At 45.8% G+C, this 13,665-nt stretch overlaps 1 protein-coding gene across 3 annotated transcripts in view; it reads right to left on the bottom strand.

Annotated features, from left to right (window-relative positions):
* Positions 1-409: 409 nt before the first annotated feature.
* XPO4 (exportin 4) overlaps positions 410-13,665 on the bottom strand; it is a 92,274-nt gene continuing 79,018 nt past the window's right edge. For all 3 annotated transcript variants that reach the window (XM_065902386.1, XM_065902388.1, XM_065902387.1), the window contains 5 exons: positions 11,206-11,324; positions 10,027-10,157; positions 9,397-9,514; positions 8,927-9,019; positions 410-7,105 (listed from right to left, as the gene is read on the bottom strand). In XM_065902386.1, the coding sequence (XP_065758458.1) occupies positions 6,908-7,105; positions 8,927-9,019; positions 9,397-9,514; positions 10,027-10,157; positions 11,206-11,324 (659 nt within the window). In that variant the 3' untranslated portion in view covers positions 410-6,907. The remainder of the gene's footprint in view (positions 7,106-8,926; positions 9,020-9,396; positions 9,515-10,026; positions 10,158-11,205; positions 11,325-13,665) is intronic.

Here is a 13,665-nt window from a genome sequence, read left to right as displayed (position 1 = left end):
CCCCTGCGTACGACAGGAGGCGCTTGCAGACCCCCAGCAGTGTCCTGACTGTCCTCCCCCAGGGCCACCAATCCATGCAGCATCCTTGCCTGCTTTCCCCTCATCCTCCTTACCAATTCCGTCATCTTCCCACGTTACCTTCTGTTGAATACCTTTAATCCTTTCTAGTATAAGGTGAGGATATAAATTAAAAACAGGTTCGTTACTGTGGGAATACCTTAATTTCCACTTTAAATACGGCCCCCAAGTTTAGGGCAAACAATGCTTTCATTTTTTTCTTTGATTGCTTGGATGACAAGTCCACTAAGCCGGATATGTTAAAACCAGCTATAATTTAGGAAAGCAGCAGGAAAGAAAACATATACATCAAGCTATAAGAATAAATATGAACCGAGAGACAATAACCGACTTTTATGGCAGTATATTTTTTACAGAGGTAGTAGTGTTCCATACATAGGACACACTGCCTTGGCTTATACAGCAGAAAGGCTTATTTATGTTAAAGCAAGTTATTTTTGGATTAAACAGATCTATAATATTTTAAGCTTTCAAAGCTTCAACTGCTTTCACCGTGAGACAATAGTTATCTGCCATTTAATGTGTATTACTGTTATTTTTATAATTAAAGTGACCACAGTTGTCAGAAGTTCAGATAGTTTCACCTCCACCAACAGTGCTGACTGCTAAGACAGCGTGTCATATAATACATACATTAAGATTAAACTCTTCCAGCTAAAACGCTTGCATTGAAATTTAAAAGCTTTTGCAAATCATAAAAAAAAATTTAAGATACCAAGAGGCAATTTTATTATCATTGAAACAAAGGGGTAAGAAATTGCAGGAATTCCCTTGGCAGCCCAGTGATCAGGATGCAGCGCTTTCACTGCTCAGGCCCTGGGTTCAATCTCTAGTCAGGGAACTGAGATCCCACAAGTCATGTGGCCAATAAATAAATAAAGAGAAGCTACTCGTCAAGTAAACTGGACTAGAAAGATACGTTCAAATCAACCTCAATTCAGGAATTACTTCTTTTGTGTGGCCCTGTGATACACATGACAGACCTGTTATCAATGAAAACCCTAAGAAGCTAAGTCAGAGACTGAGTCTGTGTCTCCAGCCTGTACTCTGCCAGTCCCAACAGCTTCGCCAGGTCAGTCCTGAGAAAGGACCATCCCGGGCACTGCAGTTACAAGCAGTTGTGCAAATAAAACTGCAGCCCGAGAGGCAGGGCTTACTGAGAGGAGTATCTGAAAACTGACCTGGCAAAGCAATCAAGAGTGAACACTACCAAAACTTAAAACTGCTAACTACCACAGGAATAAAAGTATTTAGCACGTCCCTGTTTTAAACTCTCTCTGCAGGACTTCCCGGGCAGTCCAGAGGTCAAGACTGTGCTTCCAAAGCAGGGGCGAGGGTCCAATCCCACATGCTCCACAGCAAGACCACAACGTATAAAAAACAAACGAACAAACAAAAATCTGTCTTTCCTTCAGGTTTTTTTTTTTTTTCATTTATCATCTCTGAGAAGCATCAGTGACTTAATCACAGTTCATTCTCTTGCTAGATGTTAAAAATAATTTACACTGAAAGAGTTCAGCAGGATGTTGACTTATGTGCTAGAAATGACAGTGCTTGCTGCCATTGGTATTGTATGGTGTTTCCAAACAAAAGATTTTTTCCTTGATATCACCAAATACGCCCTTTGCTTCCACTTAAGTTTTAAAAGAATTACCACTTGAGATTACAGAAAATGCACAGGACCCAATCTGGGATCCTATGTTTAAGAAATATACAAAAATGTTTCATAATCTAGTTAATTCACCAAAGCCATCATTCATAAACCACACACTATAAACACACAGTACTTTAAGAGAGCACTAGAATTTTAAAGATGGTATCTAAGAAACAACACCAGACTTTTACATTCGTGGCTCTAAGACCATCTACAGCTTCCTCAAATGCCAGGTGATGTACACAGGTTTAGGTCCCCCCCTTGAGAATGAAAGAACTCCACTGAATTCCTAAACAGTCTAATGTTTCTTTATCCATCCTTGGAGTAGAATTAAATCTCAACATAACCTAAGAAATCAACAAACATTCAAAGCAATATCAAGTTTAAAATAAAAACTTTACCTTTCACTGAATATGTCTACAAGATTTAGGATTAGGTAAAAAAGAAAGTCCACTTAACGCCCAGCAGATGGTACTTTTCCATCTTCCCTGAAGAGTCAAGAACAATGATCCAACTACACTTACTACAAATATGCCTCCACTCCAGTGATTTAACTAATAACTCTGAAATTCTTTCTAAAAGTGTGAGCTGAGATAAAAACACATCTACTCAGTACAACAGAATATAAATGAAATTCTGATTTTCTCTTTGAATCTTGGACATTCTATTAATATTAGGGTTGGGTATTCTCCCAGAAGGCAATGCAACTCCCTATTTTTAACTGTGCAGATACGTCCTCATGTTTTTTATTTAAAATTATTTTGACTGTGTAACGTCCCCAGTGTCAGTCATCCTCGGCTTGGCTGGTCAATGAAGTAGCACCATTCCGTAAGTTTCATATAGTAGTCTAGCTAAACTCCCATGAACAAATCACACATGATCAAAACAAAAATGTAATAAAAATATTTAGTGAAGACATTTTAACTCCCATTTATGAATTTAAAAATACAAATAAAATTTTATCAATTTGATATTCAGCTTATAACTGGCTCAATACACAGCCTTGATTTAATTCCTAGAATTGTACTATAGCATCTTTTGAAAAATTAAATGCAACTTTATATCTTTATTAATAATGTTAATAAAGGTGAATATTTAAACAGTATACTCATCCCTGGGTCTCTTAAAAAAACTGAAAAGTCAGTATAAGTTTAAAATTTTAATATTTATAAATTTAAAAAATTTTACACATGCTGAATGGTAGCAGTGCTAACATTTTGTGACCATTAAACCAGAAATGAAGCCAAAAAGCTCACTGCATGGAGCTTTTTCCTTTGTACAGAGAACCAAATCACAATACCAGTATTTGCAATCTGTCACCATCTTACGTGGTAGATGACACCACACCAGGCAGCCTGGCTTGAGACACTGTGGGCACAGCCCCCTCAGGTACAGAGCGCAGACGCACTGCTGAATGTCAAGCTGGGACAGTCGGCCATCAGTACATTCTGACCGCTCCTAACAGCTGAGAGCCTAAGAACACAGATTGAAAAGAAGATCCAAGGCCAAAAGCTCTCCAATGCTGGAAACTCTGGGGCCAGGTGAAGGGCAGATCACAGAGGGCAAGTGGGACATAGATGGTTTGGGGTGAGAGCCTCGGGGGCTGACATGCGGACCACATCTCACCATCACTGTGCATCCACCTTTACAAAGACTCATGTGCACAGAGCTGGAGACAAGAAACAGATCACGTCATCCATCCTCTGCAGGACACAGAGTATGCCCATCGTTAGGCTTTCATCTTTACCTGAACCGAATACAGTCTTTGGCTAAATGTCATGGATTCCCAGTATAATTGATCAGGAATACGTCACATTTCTTACATCTAAATTAAAATGTTTAAAGTTCAATTTGAACTACAGCACTTCAAACTAATTTCAGCTCAGCAATATACCTAAGTTGGATATTTTAAAATTTTAGAATATCAATTTTTAAAGAGTTCTTAAATGCAGTGTTTTCAGAACATAGTTATTACCAAGTCAGAGAATATCCACTTACATTTAAAAATAATTTAAAACATTATCATATCCTCAAATCACCTATGCTGTTTTACAGAGAAATTTACAGAAAATTATAATATTAAGAACTCAAATTCCAAATTGGGTCCTTATTCTCTGGTTATGAAAAACCCCTAAGAAGTACTGAGGTTTCCTCTTCTGAACAGTTAATATTTTATTCAGGAACTTTTAACAAGAATCATTGTCAGAGTCAGCTAATTACTAAGATCTAATGACAACACCTCTAACAGCAGAGGTGACAAACAGAAACATGTAAAATTGTGAAAATAATATTTTAAGGGTGCAACAGACCCTGCAGATTAAGATACTCAAACTTGAAATCCTTGAAACTGACAACTCATTTCCTTCAGTACTTGAGGGATTTATACAAGTATTAACAGACATGGAGAATATGGTCATATCAGAAATACAAAGACTTGACATTTTTGGTAGAAGAGAAAATCCAGCCAAAGAAAGTAAGGAAAGTTAAGTAAAGCTGACTGGGGGAAAGATGTTTGGTTTTGAAATGCAAGCTGTGAAGAAAAAAAAAAAGGTAGTAACCACCTCCTCTGAACAGAGTAATGTAATATAGTTAGAAACACTGTTTACAAGGAAATAAGACTAAATTGTTAAAACTAGTTTGAAAAAAACTGCAAAGTTTGGAAATATGCCATGATTTCCCAGTCCATGAAGACCCAAATCAGTGTTGAAAAGACGCTGTCAGGTGTGCCCCAGGCAGCCAGACGCCCAGGACTGCACACAGAACCTGCACGCTGACCAGTCCTTCCCACAGAGCTGCTAACGCTTGTCAGAGGTTGTCACAGGAATACACACTGCAAAGATACACAGAGTCCGCGGGGATTGCGCCTCCAGACACAGAAGGGCCGAGGAAAATAAAACCCGAGAAAGAGAGCTGACAGCAGAGGTGAAAGGATGCCATCCGTGAACCAGAGAAAGTATAAACACACTCATGTAGGAACTCAAATACGCAATGGTGTCCCTTGAATGTATAAAAATGGGGCACAAATAATGTTTTTGCTTTGAAAACTCCTTTGACAACAGTTTTAACAGTAAAAATCAATTTACTAGAATTAAGCCAGCATTCCTCACACCCACTCAGCCAAGACCATAACAACAGAACCCTCCAAAACTGGGAAGCCAACAAACATAGCAAAGTAAAACACAACACCCAAGCTAAACAGGTATCCAACCAGGAAAACACACACACAAATGCCTGGAAAGAGCCTGGCTCCGACCACCCAGACATGGTGGTGGCCCGTCTTTCCAGTCTGCCACTAACCCACAGTCTTATGATACTTTCAGTACCATTTGGTCCAAGCTGAAGAAACTCTCATTTCAATTGAATGGTTCCTAATGAAAACACAGTATCATGACAGAATATGGGCAAATTTAGCAAAGACATCTCTGTCCAGATGCCCTGTTGTTTACCAAGGCAGTCCTTTCCACTTATCTTTCTTTTTTTTTTTTTATAACAACTTGAGTACAGTCTTGTCACAGTCAGAGGACTGGCCCGGTCGGCTGCATCTTGGTGCCCTTAGGCAGAGGGACAGGGATGTATTTAGATCACAACTGCTGGGCCCGAGGACACTTGGACACTGAAACACCAGAACAACACAAACAGAAACAGAGTGACTCCTGCTGCCTCTGACTTCAAGTTCTCTAAGGGAAGGAAAGAGAACCCTAAAAGTAAATGCACTGCCCCAAGTGTCTCAGGAAGGTGGTCATATGTGTACTTCTGGAAGAGGACACCAGCTTCCCCAGATGTCTTCTGAGATGTTTCTGTTCCACCTCAGTTGTTAACCAGCCATGACTGAGCAAGAGATCATTCCACAAAAAGCTGAGGCTTTGCTCTGTGTCCAGTGGTACCTGCATAGGCTGGGGGCCTGTAACTAACCAGAGTGCAGGGCCCTGCACCGCACACGTCCTCTGTGACCGTGCTGTGGGTCCTGACCCACAGGGGCCAGGGTCACATGCCTGCAGTACACAAATCCCGATTAAAAAAATCAAAGGAGATCAAGGTGAACTTTTTAATCTTCTTAAGTTCATGTGGCTCCTGTGAAATGAGGGTGATTACTGCTCTGACATCCCCACGTTTAAGTGTGTGTATGAACCAGCAATTCATATCCTTAAAAAGAGTTATTGCTTAAGCAAGCCATTCAGAGCAGAGTATCAGCCACGGGCCACAAGGGTGGACAGAAACAGAAACATACTCAGAAAGTTAGACTAGGTATGAATGAGCCTTTCATTTCACCCATAAAACCACAGAAACACAATTGAACGGGCCCTGGGTTCATAGCAGCCAACACCCTAAACCACCTCTGAAGCGTCAAGACTTGATTTCTCACTAAAACAATCTGCTCCTTTTTGTAATTTCTTCTGAAAATTAAGGCAATGAAATGGCTACAGTTCCTAAAGTTATTTTTATGGAACAAAAATAGACACACATTTTCCTCCTCTGGTTCAGGCATCAGAGCAGGTTCACAGGACCTGCAGAGGTCAGGCTGCCGTGACCCAGCAGACAGGGGGTAACGAGAGGCCACAGACACCCACCCTGGTGCCCTTCTCTGGTCGGAGCACCTGTCCCTCCCAGAGAAGGACCGGACTGGGTTGGGGGTGGGGTGGGGGCAGGGCACATTGCTAGAAGCATTCATGTCTCCCGCACTGACTGACAGCTACGGCGTGGCAGAAGAGAGGAGCTTGTTAAAATGAAGAATCCAGGGTCCAACAAACAAACTCTGAGGGTCCACGGTTGGGCCCCAGGGTCTACCCTTTCAACCAGCTCCTCGGTGATGTGCTGTCAATGGCCAGTGGCCGAGCAGACATCCAGCTGTTTGTAATGACAAGACTGGACGCTGGTGGCCACCTGATGCTCTGTCAAAGAGGGAAAAGGCACTGGGGATGTACTTCCTGGTGCCCACGTGTGTTTGCACACAGACTGAGTTTCATTTGACAAAGTACAAGCCCTATGCCGCACGGCGGCTGACGCCTACAGCAGACGCCGATTTGAGCCGACTCTCCCCGCATCACACCCCGAGCTGGCAGGCTCTCCAGAGTCCGAGCGGCTGTGGGATTGATGAACAGGACAAGACTCTAGTCAACTCTCAGCAATTCAGTGCACTTCGCAGGAAGGGTCTGGTACAGCATAAAGCTCTGTTGTTTATTTTACACAAAGGAGACCACCAACATTTGCCATAAACTCTTCTAAACTCTTCAGGAAGGCCATCTTCTGCTTCCGGTCCAGCGCAGGGGGTGTGCTGCTCGCGGTCAACTTGTTGAAGGCATCAGCTAGCCTCTGGTAAATGACTGGGTCTTGCTGACTCGACAGCAGTGTTTCCACCAGCTCAGAGTACTCTGCCTGTTGGAGAGAGAAGGGCACAGAGCACCTGTGGGATAAGTACATGAAAGCATGACTGTCCTCAGACACTACACAAAACACCAACCAGTGGGCTGCGGTGTCCGAGAGGCAGGCCAGCAGCTCTTCTGATCCCCGACACTTCCTGCCCTGAGCTTTTCCACCGGTAACTCACTGCTGTGTAACAAGCCTGTGAGGCAGACTCTGTTGACACCCCTGCTTTATAGACAAAAGCTCTCCACAAAGAGAGTCGAGGACATACCCGAGACCAGAGGCCTTTGAGCAAGAAAGATCCAAGAACCCGCGTCCAGAGCCCAAAGGGTCACCTACCTTGTGCCGCCACCTCTCCCTGCTGTTTCAAAGCACTTTTTTTTTGCATTTTACGATACTCTTGGTGGGTAGATTTATGGTGGACTCCTGGGCCCTACATCTTCAAGCTGACTCCCAGGTTTCCTCGAGGTCGATGTAGAAATCCTACCCGCACAGCAATGACAGCGCATGCACAAAGTGCAAACAGAAGCTGGGGCGGGGGCGGGGGGGGGGCACGGCCCCGCCTCCCTTGCAGCAGAAGGGAGGTGTGCTCCAGGCTCAGTGGCGTGGGGCGGTAGTGGGCATGGCTTCCCTACCCGTGACGCCCTCCACAATAAAGCATAGCACGGCCAACAGGGTGTGGGTTAAGGGAACGCATGCAGGTCAGCTTTCTAAGATAAGCGCCATGAAAAAAGCTGCTTTTACTCCTTCTCCTGAGTTTCTCAGGACATCATGAACCAAAGTGGGGAGGCCAGATGCTAAACCCATCTGGACAAAGAGGAGTGAGGCACACACCCCACCCCACGCCCCAGCATGGAGCTAGCCTAACTGCCCCCAGGAGGCAGGCCTATGCACAGGGATTGAGTGTACACACACACACAAAGATATGAGTGTGTGCGCACGCACGCACACACACACGCACACACACATACGTCACTTCCCCAGTCACAGGAATAGCAGTGGCTCTAGGGCCAGACCAGCCAAGCCTGAGGCCCTGCCCTCTTTTCTACAATGTGTGCCTGTGTTTTCTAAAAGGCCACCAAGATGTAATGGCTTATTTCCAGGGGTGGAGGAAAGACGGTGGAGGGAAGTAGGTGATGGAGGAGCACCCCTCCCCCCAGCTGGGCACCACGCATGGCAGAGGTGAGGAGTCCCTGAGCCCCCTGGAGCCAAGAGCTGCAGGAAGGTAGTCTTTAGCATGTGAGGCTCTTCAAAACCTACCCTGGGTCCCAGCTTTAGCAAATGCACAGCCTCTGTACCTCCCCCACACCCACAGGCACCTCTCCACTGGGAAGGGGGACAGGGCGCTGTGGAAAATGGGCAGGCCAGTCAAACCCCTGCACTCCCCCCATCCCCACCCCGTCAAGGGGGTACTGCACATGCCCTCCAGGCTCCAACCGCCCACAGCTGTCCACCTTGTCCTAGGACACAACACACTGGCTTTCCAGGCTTCCTGAGGGCAGACTCCTCGGGGTTCCCAGGCGCCTGTATCTCGTTTCCTTGCAAAACTGTGAGTTTCTCAAGGACAGAGACCATGTCTTTCAGCACAGGTGTTCAGGACAAGTTTTAGGGTAGCCATCAAGCAAAGGATGGTCATGACAATGGAGAAGGAAAAGTAACTACTTATGAACAGTTTGTCAGATAAACACAGAGAATGTCTGAGCTACTGAGAACAAGGCTTCGAGGAAGGAGCAGACGCATGGACGCCCAATCCCTGAGGAACAAGCAGCCCATCTGTCCAACACCCCCACCCCCGCCTCATGAGCCAGGAGAGGCCCAGGGACACACCAGTACCTGATGCAGGCACACCAGCGTGTAGAAGGCCTCGCCAGCCGCAGTGGTCATCTCCGTGCTGTGCTTCTGCAAAACCAGCATATCAAACACCAGCTGAAAGACAAAGGAACACCTCTCAATAAACACATGGGATGACCGTACCACCCTTCAGTCCCTCCCCATTCCAAGAGGGAAAAAGAAGGTGGTAGTTATTCTTATTTATTAAGTAACTCTAAAAAGTAAACAAAATGGTTTTCTAAAAACCCACGGACAAATGTGAAGATGTTACTGCTTGCTGTAGTAAATAAAGTTATCTGATTATCAAATTCCTGGTACAGTCACCATGTGGAATTTCAAGAACACAAAGCGACAGAGGAGTGGTACCCGAGGAAGCTAGGAAGCTGAGCTCCAGAAACCGCAGTGGAAAGAAAGACAGCCTTGTCAGGGACAAAGCCGTCAGAACCGCCTGGCAGGAAGCCCCAGTGCCTCACCTTGAGGAAGTGCCGCGTGGCGAGGAAGAGGGGCGCGTCCGTCTCCTGGGCTTTTGCACACTGCTCAGCTAATGGAGTCAAAGCTTCCAGGCACAGCTGGCAAACCTCCGAACTCATTCTGAGCATCACGGTCAAGGAACAACGAGCACAGAGAGCCGTGACTCAGAACACAACACTTAGAGCTGTCAGCCAGTGGACGGCTGTTCTAGAAGCGAGCGCACTGAAGTGAGTACATGGGAGTCTGCTGAGTGAGGTGAGAGACGAGGATTCCCCACTGTGTCCCAGCCTGCCTGCATGGTCTGGGGCCCAGGACTAGGGGTCTCCATGTGCTCTGACTGCAATGCATACAACCGGGTAGGGCTAAGATCAGAGGCCAGCAACAGGGCCCAGCTCCACTGACTGGGCTCTGTCAGACAGGACTCTGGGACCAGGGACCAGAGACCCTGGGATCTGCGAAAGGAAGCCAAGGTGAGGCAAATTCATGAAGAAACACAGCATCACTGTAGCTAAGAGACGCTGCTTTTCAAGAAATAAGACTGAACAACAAAAGGAAAAATACAACTCCTGAAAATGCTTCTTCAAGCACGTTTCCCCAGTGCAAAGTGCTCACGACACACAGTTAAAGGATATGATGTCATTCCTAGTTCCAGCGAGTACATCAGACTTTTAAAAAGATCTTCAGGAAGCTGTGGTATTTTCTCAGGAAAAATCTCACAGATAAATGTGATTAATTTGTAGTATTGATTACATAGAGTTGGAAACTGAAAAAGAAATATTAAATATTTAGATGTTCAATATCTGTTTTCATTAGTGGAATAAAGCATTAAGCACCAAGCTTCTAATGGTTTGTTTAAAACACATACAGGATACAGAAAACACAAAGACACAAATAAGATGTTAAAAAAAAGTTACAATAAAGCGAGTATGTTAGGAACTAATGGATCCTGTGCTGGGAACTAACAACCCTCATCCTGACCCTCAACTGCACACGCCCCTCAGGGTCTCTCTCCACACCCATTCTGTATACACACACACACTCCTCAGGGTCTCCCCCACCATTCTGTGTACACACACACTCCTCAGGGTGTCCCCCCATTCTGTGTAGCAAATGCTCCTCAGGGTCTCCCCGCATTGTGTGTACACACGTTCCTCAGGCTCTGCCCCCACATTCTGTGTATGCACACGCTCCTCAGGGTCTCCCCTACCATTCCATGTATACACACGCTCCTCAGGGTCTGCCCCTCCCCCGAATTCTGTGTAGCACCCAGCCCCCTCTTCCTCTCCCTCCTATTCCTGGATGGTTCTGGGGTGGGCGGGGCAGAAGGGGTGTGAGGCCTCATCACCAGCACAGCCTCCACACAGACTGGTGAGAGGAGACAAGGCCCAGTGCAGTCAGACAGGGAGCGTGACCAGCTGAGTTAGCCCTGCTCTCTCCACCTGTTTGTCCAGGAGCAGCTGGGATGGACCCTGATGCCCAGCCCCTCAGCCTGGGCATGTGCTGGGGAAGTACCAGAGGACACATCTACATGTACAACTACACACATACAACGTACTATATCTGCTGAACACAAGCAACCAGCATCCCTAGAAGACCCAGTCTTTCCCTGCCACCGAGGGACCGATGGGCACAGGGCTGGGGCAGGCCCAGGTGTGAAGGACACAGCACACCAACACACAGGCTGTTTTCACGCACACTTCACAGGTATTGGCCCCTTAATTAAATCAGATGTGCACTTGTGTCCCAAGTATCCTGAACCTTCACGTTCAAGCACGCATGGTTTCAACGTTGACATTCCTCTCTTCACGTGCCTTCAAGAGGTCCTGTGACATCAAAGGCAGGATCAGGTTCACTCCATATAACACAACGTCTGCCGCCGACACAGATCTGCTCGCTGCCGGCCCAGGCTCCTGACCTCTGAACACTTCATCTGCAATGTGACAACAAAGCGGTCTTACAGCTACAACATCAACAGACAGATATGCTCTCCCACCTGAGAGTGAAAGTGGAGTCACGCCCCAGGACAAAACAAATCCACGGAAGGATGACACAGACACCCAGGTCCTCCTTTCCTGCTTCGCTCTAAGGGTCTGAGCACTGGGTGCACGTATTCTGTGTTGACATTATCATTCTACAGTGATGAAAGTAAAACTAGTGCTTCATCAACGTTTTTTGAAAAGTAATGGTGACTCCACTGACACAATGGTCATATTGTGGAGTAAATTATTTCCATAGCAATATTCATTTTTCTAAGCTGAAAAGGAAGGGAGAAAAATACTGGAATATTACATAAAATAGAGGGTTCTTTTTTAAGTTGCCAATATGACAAAGAATTATTATTCTTAATCCAAAAATGAGGCATAAATTACTAAGACTCCTAAGACCTAGATAGATAAAGGACCAAAATTCACAAATAAACATCTAAGAAACTGTATTTCAAATGTTCAATATTAGGAAAACAGGAGGGTTAACATGCAGTCATGAGAAAGTCATGAGATGTGTTAAAGACAAAGGAAAAGCTAACAATGAAAAAGGCAGAATATAAAATTACATTTGGACTATGACCACAAAAAAAATTGTACAAAATAACCTAAAGAGAAATTAACAAAAAGCAACTGAAACAGCTGACTCTGGATTAAGTCAAAGTATGGGTGGTTTTTCGGTCTATATACTTCACATCTTTTCTACTATGAGATATTACACTTACAACAAGGAGGAAAAAAAAAATGGGGTTTAAAAAAAAAAAAAACCTACCTCTACTTAAAAACCATGTTTTCAGTGTAATTCTGTCCTTCTCTTCAGAGGCTCAGCTCTAGCTGGGAGGATCCTACTGTCCACAGTCGGGCACTGCTGAACCTGTCCCACTGGTAGGAAGCCTGGGCTGCTCGTGGGGCTCCCCGCGCCCCGCACCTGCTCACGGGACAGGCTCTGGGCCCGGACTGTGGCACTTGGCTCTGCAGCCGCCGGTTCCCCCAGGAACGTCGCTCAGAGGCTCACTTTCAAATGTGTTTTGATATCTCACCCAGTGTGTTATTAATTTTATTTCATAATATTAAAATATTTTCTATCTTATCTCACCTATTACCTTTATTTTTAAAATAATCACTTAAAAACATTCTTTCTAATTTTACCATCTGTTTTTATCAGCTAATGCTGCTGCTTTTTCATTTTGTACTTTAACTGTCTTCATTTTTTTTCCTTCTAGATTTCAACTCTACCCACCTTTATTCTTTTTACCCTTCTTTTATACTTTCAATCCTGAGCATTTTGGCCTCAATTTCTTTTCTGTTAAAATGATTTTAATCCTTTTGCTTTTTTATTCTGAAAACCTGCCTGTCCACAGTGACCCATAACCTCTTTTCCACGGCTCACTCCTGGGGTCTTCTGGCCCCTCCGAATGCCCTTCACACAAAGCTCTCTGTCCCTCCCAACTTCTCAACTCCAGTCAGGGCTCAGGGCTCGCGTACTATGGTCCACACTCCCCTCAGATGTCCACATACCAATGGGCACAGTGCTCGAACCTCAGCAAGTCGTGTCACACACACCCTTCGAGGGAAAGGTCAGAACAGCTTGAGGCGTTACAGGGTCACCTGATCTAGGAAAGGTGACGCAGTGCCAGCCTGAAGGAATCAGGAGCCCCAGGACTGACACCCACGTGAGCAGCGAGGCCTGGAGACAGTGGGCAGTGGAGGTCCGTCATCTCAGGGCCCTGACACAGGGCAGAGACTGCCAGAAACCGCTGGTGAGTGGACAGGAAAGTGACCAGTGCAAAGAACAGTGTCCAGTGTCAGGTGTGCTGAGCTCAGGGGCTGGGAGGTTTCTGAGAAGAGGAGACAGCAGTACTCACCAGGTCAAATCACCCAGATGCACTGGCCTGTGACGGCGGAGGTGACGAGACCGCAAGTGATGAGAAGAGGTACCAGAAGTACCTTGCAGTTCATTGTTAACCCACCTGAAACCCACCTGACTAGACAGGCACTGACCATCACACCCCCTCTATAGTGTGGGAGGCCCAGCAGAGCTAACAGACTTCCCCCAGGTCCTGCTGGTGGGGAGGCCCCAGCGCAGGGCTTCACAGAGTGGTATGCCAGCGCCCAACTTCAGTGGCTCCCAAGCTGCACTGACCAAGGCTTGGGCTCCCTAGGCATGCCGCAGAGGACACAGAGGAGAGAGTCAATTAAACTAACTCTGAAGACAATGGCCTCTGGAGTACCATGTGGGGATGTGAGCACCAGCCCTGCTACCTGCTAGCTGTGCACCTTTGGGCAAGT

The sequence above is a fragment of the Muntiacus reevesi genome, chromosome 11, assembly GCF_963930625.1.
Source record: "Muntiacus reevesi chromosome 11, mMunRee1.1, whole genome shotgun sequence".
Lineage (NCBI taxonomy): Eukaryota > Metazoa > Chordata > Mammalia > Artiodactyla > Cervidae > Muntiacus > Muntiacus reevesi.
This window is presented reverse-complemented; position numbering and strand designations above follow the sequence as displayed.